Below are 20,050 nucleotides of genomic sequence, written 5' to 3' on the forward strand. Positions count from 1 at the left end.
TAAGGCAATGAAGAATTGCCAGTATTTGGTTAAGATATCATAATGCTGAATATGTTTTGCTAGTTGAAATGTGTAGCAATATAATACTTTATACTTCAGTTATAAAGAGGTGCCCACTGGGCTATTTGGTTGTCTAACTCACGTTAGTTAATTTTCAAATTTTATGAAGACACCAAGTTCATCAAGTGTCTTTAACAATTTGAAAATTAACTCATTCACCCCTGAAGACACATTTGAACTCTTCCATTTCAAACGTTGGAATAGTTCATTATGAAATTTCAGGGGTGAATGAGTTAACTAACCAGAGTTAGATTGAAACATAACCAACCGTCACAAGTTTGGGGACCGTTTTTTTCCCACAACGTTCAGATGATAAATCTACAAAAATCATGTGTTTCTGAAAACATTATTCCTGTTTCTGATCAGGGAATTCTGATCAGGGTAACAAATGCCATGAACTTAGACGTCACATTAGACGATGACATCGGAGAATATCCCGAAATTAGCCCAGCTGAGTGCCATCTCATTAACAATGATTCTAAGTCACTGTAACAAGGTTGAGCTTATTTCAAGACATTCACCCCTACATATTTAAGATGGACTTGCCCAGTCTATGTTTTGGTAAGGTTCAAATGTGACTTTAGAGGTGAATGGGTAAAAGGCTAGAAAGTATTTCCTTTTAAATTAAAGCTAGAGGGCATATTTATGGTGAAATACGGTTTTACAGATTATTTTCCGTTTTAACGTAGAATCTAAACCTCCACATAATGCGGCTGAGATTGTACAACAAGTCGTCTGAGACTCGGAGGCTGATAATAGAATGTGTGGGTTGTCGAGTGTCAGGGTGGCTATAGCCTCTAGCTGTGTTCTATATAGAAACGAGAGAAGTTGATGGAAACAAAGATACACCCACACCTTAGATTACTGTAGCTGTGTGACAATTCCAGCTGTGCATTGTTGCAGGCAGGCTGTTGTGATCCTGTAAAAATAACTTCACGTCAAGATAACATTTTTTTTAATTTCGATTGGATTCACATCTTTTTGAAAAAAGTATAAAATATTTCAATAAATCAGTAAATCCTGTTCAAAACAAATGAAAAGTGAGGCATTGCCAAGTAATATGTTAGTGAATTATGTCATTCGAGGATTTACTGCCTCACTTTCCACCTAAGTGTATTTCTATAACCCCTTTTTCCTTGTTTATAAAATCTCAACAATACCTTTATTAATATTTCCATGAAGATATTTCCTGATAAACCTTTCTATAATGTCAACATCTTGTGCAGAAAATGATGGCAGTATAGCAAGGTTTTAATCTAACCTCTTCTAGTCAACCATGTTTTTTTCAACATAAATTTTACTGCAGTTGTGCCTACAGGAATCAGAAAAAATGTAGGGATATTTTAATTGAAATAAGGAAGATTCCTTGTATTTCCTTCACTTTGGACATTGTCTCATTTAAACTTTGGTTTGAATTCTGCTTTCTTAAATAGGAAACACAGTCTGTTTTGGAAGAACGCCTCTTTATGATAAATGAGAATTTGCCAATATCTACACATTACATGCTGCTATGGATATTCTGTGGTTAATCATTGGTATTGAGGACTGTTATTGTATACTTTGGATTTCTGTAACTGAATCACTGTCTCATGTTGAGGTCTGAACTCTCAGTCTTAATCACACCCTGACCAGTCTTAATCACACCCTGACCAGTCTTAATCACACCCTGACCAGTATCAGGTACATGCAATGATGCCTTGACATTTTCTCCTCAGTAACGAAACCAGTAAAACCATTTTGGTCTATACAGAAAGATTAAGCACTTTCATTCCATTACGTTTTGTGTCAAACACATTTCCTGATAGACTGCCCAGACTGACTGATAGATTTGACCTTGAAGGAGGTAAAGAATTAGGCCAATTGATTGGCCCATTATGTCGACCAATTATGGTAAAGCTCTGTAATATTGGCAGGGTTCTGCTACTGGTAAATAGGCGTGGATTACTTGTACTTGATTTACTAAAGCAATTTCAAATAGAGGAACTCACAGCTACTTTTATTTATGCTAAATGTTACAATTCAAACCAATTAGCTGTTTAATTTTAAGATTTCTAAGTGACCCTTCTCAGTCATTTCCAATGTAATATGTTTTTTATATGAAATATGACATATTCTGTATAATATAGTCAAATGTAAGTCCCAAAATAATTAATATGACATAAAGCAGGTCCAAATGACTTACTTACACATGAAAGGTTGTATGCCTGCAATAAATAACACATGGCAAGGCTCATGGTCTCAATGAATTACAAATAATAAAGTTCATGGCCCAATTGACTTGCACATGAAAAAGGCCATGATCCCTGAAAAAGTCCATGGTCCCAATAATTTACAAAGGAAAAGATTCATGGCCTATGGTGACATACACATGACAAGCTTCATGGCCCTGATAAATTAATTGTATAGGGCAAGGGTCATGACCCCTATGAATTACACATGAAAATGTTCATGGCCCCAATGACTTTTACATGACAAGATTCATGGCCCAAATGACCTACACATGACAAAGTTCATGACCCCAATAGCTTACACATGACAAGGTGTATGGCCCTAACAAATTACACATGACAAGGTTCATAGCCCCAGTGACTTTCACGTAACAAGGTTCCTGTCTCTTAGTATAATTAAATCGCACATGACAAAGTGTATAGCCCAAATGAATTACACATAACAAGGTGTATGACAGCATTTGTATATATTGTTTAGCTAAGACAGTTATATATGTATTCCATATTGGTACAGAAACAAATCAATAGCCAGCATAGTTGTTTTCCCATCAGGATTGATTTTTAGTTAAGTCTTTAATATATTTGGAAAGAGACACATATTGATAATGGATTGCCAGGAATGCAAATCCCCTTTGATATTTTATTTTGAATACCTTCAAGGCTATTCTGATTATAACGCTCAAATGCAGATTGTTTTCTGCCGAGGAGTTTTACATAAAGGACAATTTTTATATTCGGTTGTTTCTTAAAGTTGCTATCTTTATATGCTGTGTTAAAAAAAGATATTAAAACTGTAAAATTTACATTATTAGTAAAAGAAGAAATGTATCATTTGATCATAATGATGAAACTCTCAGAAGCTTAAGTGTTGTTCCTATAAGTGTTGTTCCTAATTCATCAATTTCATTGATGATTAGTCATTTTAGCTCCGGCTGTAATGTTCTATCATTGATCATCACAAGTTTTACTTCTGCATGAAAACATTCAAGAGTTGTTTAGATTTGGAGTAGACCTGAAAAATGATTAAGCTAACAGTTTTACTGAAAAAGATTACCATGAACTGCTTTCAAATAAAAACAAAGTGAGCAGAGGCTCACAAAGATATACCCCCGCCCCCTCTTCCCAAATACACCTGCTGTTACCCACTGCATGATTTTAAGAGGTGACTTATATGGGAATTCCTGCAGAATTGGGGTTTGGTGCTTGTGCCCTCTACACTGAAACAAAAAAGCAACCAAAATAAACCATTGCAATGTTTTGGGATCTTAACATTTCTCTCTGCTTCTAACAACCCTTTGTTTCCTAATGCCTTGCTTGGCAATACCTTACTTTTAGCTTTAATGTTGAATGTTCGCCCAGGTGAGGAAGGCAATGGGTTCTGTCTCCGTGCTGGGACATACCAAAGTCCTTAAAAGTGGTAGCTGATATTCTCTGCTTCAGATTCACTATTTGAGGTAATAGCAACAGTTAGTTCATCTGTTGTCTGGATAATGTGATCGGGCGGAATACTGTGCTTGGTGCTTCTGCATGGTATTTCAGTGAGGTAGCACTATAAAGTTGGTATCCGATTTTGCACTATTGCAAGGTGGCAATTTCAACAACATACCTTGCCTTTAGCAAACATACACACATGCATGCATACATAACACACATATATCCTTTGATTACCTTAGCTCACATTATACCCTACACACCGAAACCCAAACTCTTCCCTCTCCCAAATTTATCTGTGACCTTTGACCCTCTAACCCTGACTTATGACCACCAAAGTCTAATCAGGTGTAGAACTTGGTACTACCATACCTTGGTGTAAATATGAATGCGTTCATGGGTTCATGAGGTGTCTTGTACACAAGCTTTTCACTACAGACAGACGCACACAGTATCACAGACGCACACAGTATCACAGACGCACACAGTATCACAGATGCACACACTATCACAGACGCACACAGTATCACAGACGCACACAGTATCACAGACGACACGATTACTGGGTGCGGGTATGACATCATTTTTTTGCCTTTATCTGGGTCTAAATTTTAAAGTATTCGTTGCATTTTACCCATTTTGGTGAATGCCTCTCTTACTTATTTCCCTTTCTTTTTATGATAGATCTATCATTCATCGTTTGAGAAATACTGATGATCGATCTGGAATTTTGAAGTAGTTCCCAATGCTAGGCTAAAAGCAACATATACCTTTGCGTCATTCTTATACATCAACCTTAGTATAGTAAACGTTAGTTATTGCACGTTTACCTATCTATATTATGTACATTCCAATCGATTTTAACTGAATTTAAATGCCATGCAAATATATACATATTCCTTACAAACACCTGATCAGTCGAATGAAAGGTTATGCAAATATAGTTCTTGTTTGACGAACACATTGACAGTAATGTGTCAAAACAGCTCAGTGTTTACATCGCGTCATTGTAGATGTAATGTGTCGGCTTGGTACCAGGCTGTCGTTGAGATGTTGTCAATAATCTATATTCAAATGCATTGAATAATGTCATCAGCTGAATCACAAGTAGAAAAACTTTAAAAACATTTTTTGGGAAATTTACCAATTTTATTAGTTGTTTACAACATATACGTCAAAAACATTTATTTATCAGATGTAAATAACGGTGGAGTACGTGTCGTAAACAGTTAAAATAAATTCGGCTATAGAAGGAGTTGTTTCTTATCACTAAAAACAGGAGTGTCGGTCCAAAATGAAAAATCACAGTTTTAATTAATAACACATTAGGTAAAGCTCTTTTACGGTGGGTAAAAATATTATAACAAATACTAAAACAGGATGCATTGACCGCCGCAAGTTTTGATATGTGAATATAAGGATCATTAATTGTAATAATCTATTTGATAATCCTAATTTTATTTTGCCCATAAACATGGATGTTTTGAGGCTGTGCAATAACTGCTAGCTGCACAAAGGTAAATATCCTGGACTTCCCATCTCACCATGTCCGCCTGGCATGTGTCATATAAGTTTTATTACCGATTCAACACATTTCCGAAAATGATGCCACAGTTACGCTTGATTTGTGTTACTGTACACAGGGAAACTTTGCCCACTAAAATATTTGCCCTTTGCATCAATTTTCCCCAAGTGTTAGTTTCGTCCTTTACATGTAATAACTATAAAGTATATGTTATGTACTAATTTTTGCTGTCATGAAAAATTGGCCCTAATTAGATAAGGTGAAAGAGGCGAAAGTGAAACTGAATGGAAAATTAGCTTGTATACAGTAACGGGTATACAACAGCGGTATACAGTAACGGGTATACAACAGCAGTATACAGTAACGGGTATACAGTAATGGGTATACAGTAACGGTATACATTAACGGTATACAGTAACGGGAAGACAGTAATGGTAGACAGTAACGGTATACAATAACGGTATACAGTAACAGTATACAATAACGGTATACAGTAACAGTATACAATAACGGTATACAGTAACGGTATACAGTAACGGGTAGACAGTAACGGTATACAATAACGGTATACAGTNGTAATGGGTAGACAGTAACATTATACAGTAACGGGTAGACAGTAACGGGTAGACAGTAACAGTATACAATAACGGTATACAGTAACGGGGAGACAGTAACAGTATACAGTAATGGGTAGACAGTAACATTATACAGCAACGGGTAGACAGTAACGGGTAGACAGTAACAGTATACAATAACGGTATGCAGTAACGGGTAGACAGTAACAGTATACAATAATGGTATACAGTAACGGGTAGACAGTAACGGTATACAACAGCGGTATACAGTAACGGGTAGACATTAACGGTATACAATAACGGTATACAGTAACGGGTAGATTGTAACGGTATACAGTAACGGGTAGACAGTAACAGTATACAATAGCGGTATACAGTAACGGGTAGACAGTAACAGTATACAATAGCGGTATACAGTAACGGGTAGACAGTAGAGGTATACAATAACGGGTAGACAGTAACGGTATACAATAACGCTATACAGTAAGACATTAACGGTATACAATAACGGTATACAGTAACGGGTAGATTGTAACGGTATACAGTAACGGGTAGACAGTAACGGCAACAGTAATGGATATACAGTAACGGTATACAGTAATGGGTAGACAGTAATGGGTAGACAGTAACAGTATACAATAACGGTAAACAGTAACGGTATACAGTAACGGTATAAAATAACGGTATACAGTAACGGGTAGACAGTAACATTATACAGTAATGGGTAGACAGTAACATTATACAGCAACGGGTAGACAGTAACGGGTAGACAGTAACAGTATACAATAACGGTATGCAGTAACGGGTAGACAGTAACAGTATACAATAACGGTAAACAGTAACGGTATACAGTAACGGTATAAAATAACGGTATACAGTAACGGGTAGACAGTAACGGTATACAGTAATGGATATACAGTAACGGTATACAGTAATGGGTAGACAGTAATGGGTAGACAGTAACAGTATACAATAACGGTAAACAGTAACGGTATACAGTAACGGTATAAAATAACGGTATACAGTAACGGGTAGACAGTAACGGTATACAGTAACGGGTAGACAGTAACAGTATACAATAGCGGTATACAGTAACGGGTAGACAGTAAAGGTATACAATAACGGGTAGACAGTAACGGTATACAATAACGGGTGGACAGTAATGGGTAGACAGTAACGGTATACAATAACGGGTAGACAGTAACAGTATAATACAATAACGGTATACAGTAACGGGTAGACAGTAACAAGGTAGACCGTAACGGTATACAGTGTATACAGTAATGGGGATTACAGTAACGGGTAGATTGTAACGGTATACAGTAACGGGTAGACAGTAACGGTATACAATAACAGGTAGACCGTAACGGTATACAGTGTATACAGTAATGGGGATACAGTAACGGGTACACAGTAACGGTATACAACAGCGGTATACAGTAACGTTATACAGTAACAGTATGAAATAACGGTATACAGTAACAGGTATACAATAACGGGCAGACAGTAACAGAATACAATAACGGTATACAGCAACGGTATACAGTAACGGGATACAGTAACGGGGAGACAGTAACGGAATACAGTAACAGTATACAATAACGGTATACAATAACGGGTAGACAGTAACGGTATACAATAACAGGTAGACAGTAACGGTATACAGTAACAGTATACAATAACGGTATACAGTAACGGGTAGACAGTAACGGTATACAGTAATGGGTATACAGTAACGGGTAGACAGTAACGGTATACAATAACGGTTTACAGTAACGGGTAGACAGTAACGGTATACAATAACGGTATACAATCATGGTATACAATAACGGGTATACAGTAACGGTATACAGTAACGGGTAGACAGTAACGGTATGCAGTAACGGGTAGACAGTAATGGTAGACAGTAACTGTATACAATAAAAGGTAGACAGTAACGGTATACAATAACGGGTAGACAGTAACGGGTAGAAAGTAACGGTATACAACAGCGGTATACAGGAACGGGTAGACAGTAACGGGATACAATAACGGTATACAGTAACGGGTCGACAGTAACGGTATACAATAACGGGTAGACAGTAACGGGTAGACAGAGTAACGGTATACAATAACGGTATACAGTAACGGGTAGACAGTAACGGTATACAACAGCGGTATACAGTAACGGGTAGACAGTAACGGTATACAATAGCGGTATACAATAACGGGTAGACAGTAACGGTATACAATAAGGGGTTGACAGTAACGGTATACAGTAACGGGTAGACAGTAACAGTATACAATAGCGGTATACAGTAACGGGTAGACAGTAAAGGTATACAATAACGGGTAGACAGTAACGGTATACAATAACGGGTGGACAGTAATGGGTAGACAGTAACGGTATACAATAACGGGTAGACAGTAACAGTATACAGTAACGGTATACAGTAATGGGTATACAGTAATGGGTAGACAGTAATGGGTAGACAGTAACAGTATACAATAACGGTAAACAGTAACGGTATACAGTAACGGTATAAAATAACGGTATACAGTAACGGGTAGACAGTAACGGTATACAATAACGGTATACAGTAATGGGTAGACAGTAACAGTATACAATAACGGTATACAGTAACGGGTAGACAGTAACGGTATACAATAACGGGTAGACAGTAACGGTATACAATAACGGTATACAGTAACGGGTAGACAGTAACGGTATACAATAACGGTATACAATAACGGGTAGACAGTAACGGTATACAATAACGGTATACAGTAACGGTATTCAATTAAGGTATACAGTAACAGGTATACAATAACGGTATACAATAGCGGTATACAGTAATGGATAGACAGTAACGGTATACAATAACGGGTAGACAGTAATAGTATACAATAACGGTATACTATAGCGGTATACAGTAACGGGTAGACAGTAATGGTATACAATAACGGTATACTATAGCGGTATACAGTAACGGGTAGACAGTAACGGTATACAATAACGGTATACAATAGCGGTATACAGTAACGGGTAGACAGTAACGGTATACAATAACGGGTAGACAGTAACGGTATACAATAACGGTATACAATAGTGGTATACAGTAATGGATAGACAGTAACGGTATACAATAACGGGTAGACAGTAACGGTATACAATAACGGTATACAGTAACGGGTAGACAGTAACGGTATACAATAGACAGTAACGGTATACAATAACGGTTTACAGTAACGGGTAGACAGTAACGGTATACAGTAATGGATATACAGTAACGGTATAAGTAACGGGTAGACAGTAACGGTATTCAGTAACGGGTAGACAGTAACGGTATACAGTAACGGGTAGACAGTAACGGTCAACAGTAATGGATATACAGTAACGGTATACAGTAACGGGTAGACAGTAACAATATACAATAATGGTATACAGTAACGGGTAGACAGTAACGGTATACAGTCACGGTATACAGTAACGGGTAGACAGTAACAGTATACAATAATGGTATACAGTAACGGGTAGACAGTTACGGTATACAATAATGGTATACAATAACGGGTAGACAGTAACGGTATACAATAACGGTATACAATAGTGGTATACAGTAATGGATAGACAGTAACGGTATACAATAACGGGTAGACAGTAATAGTATACAATAACGGTATACTATAGCGGTATACAGTAACGGGTAGACAGTAACGGTATACAATAACGGTATACAATAGCGGTATACAGTAACGGGTAGACAGTAACGGTATACAATAACGGGTAGACAGTAACGGTATACAATAACGGTATACAATAGTGGTATACAGTAATGGATAGACAGTAACGGTATACAATAACGGGTAGACAGTAACGGTATACAATAACGGTATACAGTAACGGGTAGACAGTAACGGTATACAATAGACAGTAACGGTATACAATAACGGTTTACAGTAACGGGTAGACAGTAACGGTATACAGTAATGGATATACAGTAACGGTATAAGTAACGGGTAGACAGTAACGGTATTCAGTAACGGGTAGACAGTAACGGTATACAGTAACGGGTAGACAGTAACGGTATACAGTAATGGATATACAGTAACGGTATACAGTAACGGGTAGACAGTAACAATATACAATAATGGTATACAGTAACGGGTAGACAGTAACGGTATACAATAACGGTATACAGGAACGGGTAGACAGTAACGGTATACAATAACAGTATACAATAGCGGTATACAATAACGGATAGACAGTAACGGTATACAATAACGGTATACAGTAACGGTATGCAATTAAGGTATACAGTAACAGGTATACAATAACGGTATACAATAGCGGTATACAGTAATGGATAGACAGTAACGGTATACAATAACGGGTAGACAGTAATGGTATACAATAACGGTATACTATAGCGGTATTCAGTAACGGGTAGACAGTAACGGTATACAATAACGGTATACAATAGCGGTATACAGTAACGGGTAGACTGTAACGGTATACAATAACGGGTAGACAGTAACGGTATACAATAACGGTATACAATAGTGGTATACAGTAATGGATAGACAGTAACGGTATACAATAACGGGTAGACAGTAATGGTATACAATAACGGTATACAATAGCGGTATTCAGTAACGGGTAGACAGTAACGGTATACAATAACGGTATACAATAGCGGTATACAGTAACGGGTAGACTGTAACGGTATACAATAACGGGTAGACAGTAACGGTATACAATAACGGTATACAATAGTGGTATACAGTAATGGATAGACAGTAACGGTATACAATAACGGGTAGACAGTAATGGTATACAATAACGGTATACAATAGCGGTATTCAGTAACGGGTAGACAGTAACGGTATACAATAACGGTATACAATAGCGGTATACAGTAACGGGTAGACTGTAACGGTATACAATAACGGGTAGACAGTAACGGTATACAATAACGGTATACAATAGTGGTATACAGTAATGGATAGACAGTAACGGTATACAATAACGGGTAGACAGTAATGGTATACAATAACGGTATACAGTAACGGGTAGACAGTAACGGTATACAATAACGGGTAGACAGTAACGGTATACAATAACGGTTTACAGTATCGGGTAGACAGTAACGGTATACAGTAAGGATAATAAGTTTGATTCTGAGCTGAAATATCAACAATGTGTAAGATATGATAAAAAAGCAAAAATAAACCATTTGCATATCCTACCTGTGAAAGTCTGCAAAACAGCATTTGACTAAGGGGCCGCAGTGGTCAAGTGGTCAATGCGTTTGACCGTGTACAATAACTAGCCCTCCACCGATGGGTCTTAGGTTCGAGGTCACATGGGGCAGTCCCTAGGTACTGGCTGCTCCAGGTAGTGGCTTTTCTCTAGGTTCTCCAGCTTTCGTTCACCACCATCAATACATTGCACTTCCTTAAATGACCATAGCTGTTTATTTATATAGGATGTAAAACACAAGCAGTTATTTGTCTAAAATACTATGTTTTTTTTGACTCGGTCATCATTATAATCCCCTGTGATTTGTGTTCTTCCAGGACGTGGACCTTGTGTGGGACCCCGGAGTACCTCGCCCCCGAAATCATCCAGAGTAAAGGACACAACAAAGCTGTGGACTGGTGGTCGCTAGGCATCCTCATTTACGAAATGTTGGTCGGGTAGGTCGTTTTCACTCACTTTAATATGCATCTCCGGATTTTAATTAATTATCGTATTTTGCATACCAGGCCTTGATTATAAAATCTTTTACGCAAACAAATATTATTTATGATAATGATTTTGTTTTTCCAATGGATGAAATTATGTTCTCAATATTCCTTTAACACCATTCATCCCTAAAGTGACATTTAACCCTACCAAATCAAAGACTGAGCAAGTTAAAAAATGGAAAATATTTGCAGCAGGGCTGATTTGATCTTGACCTGCATGGCTAGCTTTTAGAGGATAATTCTGGGAAGTACCTAGAAATTTACAAAAAATCTGATTTAATCATCTTTTAACTTAGCAGAGATAGTCTTAGTCCCTTGACATGTAATCTTATTGATGAGTTTTAGTTTATTGTAAATATATTAGATTAAAATTCTATGTTGATAAGATAATCAGTCTTCTAGCAAGAGGGCCCATTAAAGAGTATACATGTATAATGGTATTTGTATAGTGTAAGAGTAACATGTGTTGAAGAAAATAAATTATACATATATCCAAATTCAAATTTGTTGTAATTGTTCTTTACAAAATCTTTATACTTTCAGATTCCCACCATTTTTTGATGATAATCCATTTTCCATTTATGAGAAGATTCTGGAGGGCAAGATAGAATGGCCAAGACATCTGGATCCTGTGGCAAAGTAAGACATCAAGTCAATTAATAAATCATAAATAATTTCTGAAAGGAAAAATGATATGTTGGTGGACTTCAGTGATAAATAATAAATATGAAATAAACAAAATATAATCAACAACAGTGTTCTGAATGTAAAAAGTCATCGGGGCTAGATCGGGATTGATATACTATCGTTCCAACTGACTGAGCCACCTGGTCAACTGAATTAAGTGTCCTGGTTAAGTGTCCTGGCAAAGCTGTGCTACCATTATATCCGAGTGGAATTAAGGGGCCCGGAGTTAACTGCATATAGGAAAATCTGCAGTGCAGTGGGACAGGAATCCTTTAGATACATAACTATATTGATGGTAGACGTGATCTGTCTATGTAGAATGATAAAATAAATAAATAACTAAAACTACATTCAAAGATTAAGCAAGAAATGCAACTGATTCCCAATGAAAAATTAAGCACATCTTTTCTCATTTTTTTTTGTGTTTCTAATTTTAACCCAGGATATAATATTGAATCGATAGATACCCTTCCATCTTGTTTGAAGTTTAAAAATATTTAATATATATTTAGTGTCTAAGATAACAATGTAGGACTTTAACGTTGGTAATATGGACCTAAGAAATTGACCATGACTTCTTCTCGGTCAATATCACTGTCTAAGGGCCATATAACCACATTCACCTCAACAAAAGTCGATAATTGATAATTATTTATTTCGATATTGTTTTTCACACAGAGATCTGGTAAAGAAACTGCTTGTCCAAGACAGAACGAAGCGTCTGGGAAATATGAAGGTAACCTACTAATTCTTCACAGATTCTTAGGTGTGAAATTAGGATCTTGTGACACTGAAGTCCCTTTAGTGATACATGACATTGTTTTAATAGTTCAAACGATGTCATACTTGAGATATGCATACCATCTACTGAATTGTAATATGTCCAAGCAAAACAGTGTAAAATTTTCATAAAAATTGACAGAAAAATCTAAAAAAAAATCTGAATTTGGAAAATAAAGGCAGCTAACAAAACAGTACTTTTTATCATTTCATAATTTGCCCTGATTTATTTGGGGGATTATAGTCTGTTTCAAAAAAGTACTTTTCATTGTGGATAGTTTATTGGTGTAAGGGAAGTAACTCTTACTTGATCTTGCCTTGAACAGAATGGTGCCGATGATGTGAAAAGACACAAGTGGTACAAAGGAATTGTATGGGAGGATGTGGTAGCCAGAAAGTTAACGGTAAGAAAATAAAACATTATCTGTAAAATATTGAGCAAACAAGTGGTTTTCTGTGAAGGAAACCAGGGGTGGTGAATAATACTGCAATTGGCAATATGTTGCAATATCAGTTTATCAGTATGTATAACAATGTGCTTTTGAAGTGGTAATCTATTACAATCATTTTTCAACTCATCCACACCTGAAATTTTATAATGTACTCTTCCGACCTTTGAATTGGAAGAGTTGTGTCTTCAGCGGTGAATGAGTTAATGATTAATGAAAGCTTTGGAGGTATAAGCACAGTTATGAAATAATTCAACAGAAGTAATGGTAAAACTGAATTAATGTCAATTATCAAAATCAAACATAATAACTTGATTGGTGTGATAATTTCCAGTATTATAATTATATAATTTTCAATTGTTTATTGAAACTTTCTTTAATGATGCTCGCTTTTCATTATTCTATAAAAAAACAAAACACGTTTGAGCACACTGAATTTTATTATGACATCACAATCAGAGCCTCCAAAAAATTGATTGGCAGACCGTGACAGTCTTGCAATCGGTAAATGACACCACCTCAGGAACATTAAAGTTATTGAACAATCTTGTCCTGAGAGTCTTGCGTAGATCCTTAAATTTGAGGTATACAGTACCTTTTTCTGGTCTATCCAAATATGGCCTTAGCTTGTGTATACATTATCTGGAAATTTTGCTTTATTAATTGATGCATTTGCATTGTCTGTGTCATGTTTAACCAAAATTTATTGAAGATATGGGAGAAAAAAAGAGTCAGTCATGATGTATAGGTATGTGGGAAGGGCTAGTCTACCCTCAGGGCAGAATTTGGTGTCGGAGCCTTGACAAAGCCTCGGTTCAGATCCAAATTCTAAACCCTCATGAAGAATATCCCAATATCACACACCAACATTCCACAGACACTATAAGTAACAGATATTGAGGAATAAGACTTCAATAAAGACATGTGACTCATAAATCTTTCTCTCGTTTCCTTGCAGCCTCCTATTGTACCGAAATTGTCGCATGCTGGGGACACGAAAAACTTTGACGAATACTCAGAAGATGATTGGCGGAAGGCAGCAGTTGTCAGTGATCGAGAACTCAAATATTTCCAAGACTTTTGAATGTCGCCAAGGCAACCAAAACAATTGAAAAATTACCTGTTATTTTTTCAAAGGATCAATTAACAATACACCTCATGGAACATGAATATCTTGCCCGATGCTGTGATCCAGAAACAGTGCTTGACGGTCTAGAAGTTCGTGGGTTTTTGCTACGAAAATAGGATACTTCTTACAGTACTACATTGTACTGTGAAATCACGAATTTTCGTTGAGTTTTTATTATGTGGATTTCATTGCTAATCTTCATCCACAAATCCACGAAGTAATTTCACATTTGATATATAAAGCAATTCTCTGTTTTAGGGAGTACTGGTAATCCACAAATTCATGTACCCATGAAGCGGTGTTTTGTCAGGAAAACACGAAATTTGGGCTTCATGAAAAATATCTGATTTCACAGTATGTATTCTGCTCTAATCAAGGACCTTCACTAAAACCCAAAATTTGTACAAGACTAGGAACTTTAAACTGATATTAAGCCTACTAAAAATATGATATTGGACCTGAGGCTGTAGTTGTTTAAGGTGCTCTTCAAGTCTATAAACACTTAGAAAAAACTAGAGACAATGTCATTCTTTATAGATGACCTTTGCTATTGATAATTTTGTAGTGAAATCTTTGCTGCATAGTAGGAGTTATTAAATCAGTAGGATGTTCGAAGTCAATTAAAGGCAGAAATGGTGTTTTAGAGGAACATATATGTATGAAACAATGCAGAATTTAAGTGCTTTATGAACAACTAGTGGAAAAAAACTTGTAATCTTTTATGGTTTATTCGTTTTAATCCAATTTAGAAAATAACAATAAGTGAGAGAATGAATGTGTAGTTTAAGGTTGGGTTTGGATGTAGAGCAGTTTCCATAATTAAATTTTTGCATGTATCCAAGTTGAAACCAAGGATATTTGTTCTAAAGAATGTGACTTGTGACAAGTCCAGAAGGCCGGTTGTCTACCGGTTAATTGCCACAAATAGTTTTTTTAGAAAAAATGAAAATACTGTATCCAAATATGTTGATATCAAATTTGATTCCATTTCTGGCCAAGAACGTAGAAATATCAGAAACGTTATAAATGTTTGGCAAATAGACCAAAGGTGCTTATAGAGCAGCTCTGAGCTTAGAGCGGGATGTTTCTGCAAATTTTCTCATGCAAAGAAGTCTGTCATTTGTCACGTGACCAGAATTCTTTTTAACAAACTTTCATGTCTGACCTGCCTCATAACATACAGATGCCTGTCAGACATTTGTAACGTTTTTATGCAAAACAGTTTTCCTTGCCAAATTATACACATATACATGTACACACATTTCAATTCTGTGTGCAGATATGGCAGCCATTGAAAACATCCCTTAAAAACCTACACAAACTCTTGTCAGATGACTCTAGTAACATCAAAGGTCAAAGTAAAAAGATATAATAAGTATGTTTATTTTACATTTATCATATTGAATGAGACATCTGTAAAAGAAAAGTGAAAGAAACACAGTTTTGCCTTGCGGCTGTGATCAGAGGATGGGAGGTAACTCTTGCACTCTTCTTGAAAATATTTTTTAAGTTTCTATGAAAAATTATGGATGTCGCATAACTCTTCAATTGCAAAACCAAATCAGGGCATGTTCCTGGTAATTGACTCCTTAAAAAAAGGATATTTTTCAATCTGTTGAATTCCTCCAACCATGGCGCTTTCAAACCTACAAATATTAATTCTGTTTCTAAATGATCCTCATAATGCATGCACTTTACTTTAACATTTGGTGCAGCCATTATCACACCATATTATAATCCCATTATTGTAAATAAAATCTTTATCATAAATGTAAATAGAGTTTTTACAAAGGATATTTTTATGAATGAAGATTTAATTAATTTATTTCATTGAAGTGTATAGTAATTTATATAGGTTGTATTGTACCTCTCTGTGTTTCTGCCTTGATTATCTCTGCGCTTGTTGATTCAGTGGCAGGTGTGTACGTCCCTAGAATGATTTAAATGTGTATATCATGCTAAATTTTATATGGTTTTACATATAGCAGTGTAGTATGTATCTGAACAGCTTGTACAAACAAAAATATTTTACCGACTTTTCATGTGTGATATTAATCATTGTTTTCAATTCATATAAAAAATCAGAAGCCAGTGTGTCGACTGGCTAATAAGGTTTCATGCAAATCAAGATTTGATTAGTTGTCTGTGACTATTAAGGTAAGCATAGGTAAACTTTGGTTTCCCTGGTAACCACAGGTACACTTTTGGTTTCCCTGGCAGCCTCAGTTGCACTTTTAGTTTCCCTGGTAACCATGTTCACTTTCGACTTCCCTGGTAACCACATGTATAATTTGGTTTCCCTGGTAGCCTCAGTTGCACTTTTGGTTTCCCTGGTAACCAAATGCACGTTTGGCTTCCCTGGTAACCACATGTATAATTTGGTTTCCCTGGCAGCCTCAGTTGCACTTTTAGTTTCACTGGTAACCAAATGCACTTTTGGCTTCCCTGGTAACCACATGTATAAATTGGTTTCCCTGGTAGCCTCAGTTGCACTATTAGTTTCCCTGGTTACCAAATGCACTTTTGGCTTCCCTGGTAACCACATGTATAATTTGGTTTCCCCGGAAACCACATGTATAGTTTAAGTTTCCGTAATTGGTAGCCACAGGTACACTTTGGTTTCCTTTCTAGCCACTTGTACACTTGTGTTTCTTTATTAGTCCAGGCATTTTGATGTCCCTGGTAACAACAGGTAGACGTTTTGTTTCCCTGGTAACCAGAGATACATTTTTAATTTTGTTTGGTAGCCACAGGTACATTTTGGTTGCCGCTGGTAGTCAATTATTATTTGGTATTCTTTGAATAATTCAAAATTGATTTAAAGTCTCGCGGATATCTAAGTGTTCTACGTAATAAAAAGAAATCATTACTTCTTTGTAATTATTTAAAAGCTCAACTGAGTAAATTGTGTGCAATGTATTTGACAATCTGGAAGAACATTGTAGATGTATGAAATATATCCTTACTTATCCTAATATTTTATGTTATTTTAGCTACAGATCAACGACACCCTCCTATGATAAATGATTTTATCATAAATTTTACTCATATTGATTTCCTTCAAAAGGGGTTCGTAGTTTAACTTAAATTAATTGAAGTGTATAAACATCATTGATTCAAATTCTGAGTTGAAATTGGTTTATGCTCTCCAAGTTGGCATAGTAAACATCTTTTAAGGATCCCTGTTCCATTGCCAAAATTTCCAACTATGCACTGAAAACCAAATTTGCCAGCAAGAGATTGTTTGATAAATCATTACTGGAAAGAAAACCATACCTTGCAAGATTTTTATGAAAAAAATATAGCGCAATAAAGAAAAAGAATAGAAAAAAGAAGGAGAAAAAACAGATAAAAAGAAAGAAGAAAAAGGAGAAGAAGAAAAAAACACAACAGTGATTTGATTGTAGACATTCATTGGGACAAAACCAGGATTCAAACACTGGACTCTAGATTTTTATTCTGTCGCTCTAACTGGCTGAGCTACCTGGTCAAGGGACAGGCATCCTTAATGTGAACTTAATGGATATTTTAATTGTTGATCCTTTTTTTGTAGTCCTGTCAAATTTTAATTAACAATATTCTTCTCCAAATGTTTTGATGAGGTACTAAGAGCTATTAAATTTGTATAATTCTTTGAAGTAAGGGACATTTTTTGGGAACATTTTTGTGCACTTCATATCCGTATAGCAAAGACATCCCAATTTAGAAGTGGGGGGAAGCTAAATAATGTTGTTTTTTTTCATCGTAGTTTCATTTGTCGCCATTTAGAAACTCAACTATTATTCTAGCATAATAAAACCATGACATGGACACTTTTATCACAGAAGCTGGCTACAGCTCTGTTGTTTCCACTTATTACAATTAAAAGGACTCCGAATGACTGTACATATATCAATAACAGTTTCAATTGTGGCCATTCCCTTTTTGTGCAGCTTGCATTATCATCGTTACAATCAGAATCATATTTGGAGCTCTGTTATGTGTGTGTATATGTTGTCACATATATTTTTTCTCTTTCAGACGATAAATTCTTATTTTTCTCCCTCCCCCTTATCATGAATTTATACAGATTTTCTTTATAAGAAAAGGGAGATAACCACTGCCTTTTATCTTCTTTATATTGTAGTTGAATGTGGGAATGTGGAAAGAGACAGCAATTTATTTGGATAGAATACTCTAATTCTCAAAATGAAATTGCATCTGTACATTCAATGGATACAATTAGAAAAACTAGAATTTGGCAAGAATTTATAAACTAAACTACAGGAGGATCTATATACAGGGACGTACCATTCCACAAGCCTGACGCCCGAATCTTGTAAATTTTATGTAAGGGTTTGTGACAATGTTCAATATCTTCTCTGAAATTATAGGCTGGGCTGGTAGATTTGTTCAAACATCAGCCTGTGGGCTTGTACTTGTAATATGAAGTTAAACAACCTGATATTTCTATCATACCTCTGTGTAGGATAGAGACCCCATACAAGAAAGCAGATATATATATATGGTTTGAATTAGCTTGTGACATGACAGTGAAATAATGTTACTACATTATAGGGTAACAATCACCATTTAGTATTTCTATATTTTATCAAACTTTTTGTAAAAATATTTATTTCAGAACAAAATATTCTATATGGGATAATGAGGTTTTAGTTAAGAATTCAGGCAAGCCTTGGACACTACTTCAATATTTTAACCCGAGGTTGGATTTCCCAGTCTTTACACACACATGTAAAGAAGTCTTTAACTGTTCTGTACCTAACAGGTTTTTTAATTTGCTATATATATATATACTAATATGGACCAATATCTTGCTTCAGTAATCTTGAAAAACTTAATGTTTAATGAAATTAATTCAATGACTTTTTTAAGTTTAATAAATTTCTTTTCATTACTTTTCTATTACAAATTATTGTATGTTTTTTTTGTGTATTTTCAGTTTTTATAGATTGACTTTCAGTCTAAATGATTAATTTCTATAGACTTGAGCAGGTCTAGTATATGTATAAACGACACGTTATGATCAAGAACCTGTAGACTTGCTCAAGTCATTATATAGATGGGAAAATAAGTTAAAATCATTGAGACTGATAGCAAGTCTATGGTTTTATTTATGTGATCAAGTGACATCCTATATGCCTTCAGCCTTTTCCTTAGCCGTGTCATATCTACGATATTGTTCCATGTTTGTTTGTATATTTTTTATAAACAGACTGTTTGAATGACCTATGGAATCAGCAATTTAGTTTCACTCCTTCAAACGTTTTTAATAAAAAGACAAATACTCAATATTTTCTCCCAAATATTTAGCCAGTGCCAGCCACTAAGAAAAATATTATGTCGTAATAACAGCATAGCTATCTTGTAATAATGATTTACCTGTGTCATGAAATTCTAATAATGGAATAGCTGAATGACTTTAATATGACATAGTGAGTTGTCATTACAAGATA

At 35.6% G+C, this 20,050-nt stretch overlaps 1 protein-coding gene across 1 annotated transcript in view; it reads left to right on the forward strand.

Moving 5' to 3' along the window:
* Positions 1–17,911, forward strand: part of LOC110454697 (protein kinase DC2-like) — a 67,345-nt gene extending 49,434 nt beyond the window's left edge. The window contains exons 4-8 of the mRNA XM_021504349.1: positions 11,379–11,498; positions 12,093–12,188; positions 12,915–12,972; positions 13,343–13,420; positions 14,424–17,911. Of these exons, the coding sequence (XP_021360024.1) occupies positions 11,379–11,498; positions 12,093–12,188; positions 12,915–12,972; positions 13,343–13,420; positions 14,424–14,549 (478 nt within the window). The 3' untranslated portion in view covers positions 14,550–17,911. The remainder of the gene's footprint in view (positions 1–11,378; positions 11,499–12,092; positions 12,189–12,914; positions 12,973–13,342; positions 13,421–14,423) is intronic.
* Positions 17,912–20,050: the final 2,139 nt, after the last annotated feature.

This window comes from Mizuhopecten yessoensis, unplaced genomic scaffold (genome assembly GCF_002113885.1).
Source record: "Mizuhopecten yessoensis strain PY_sf001 unplaced genomic scaffold, ASM211388v2 scaffold8035, whole genome shotgun sequence".
Lineage (NCBI taxonomy): Eukaryota > Metazoa > Mollusca > Bivalvia > Pectinida > Pectinidae > Mizuhopecten > Mizuhopecten yessoensis.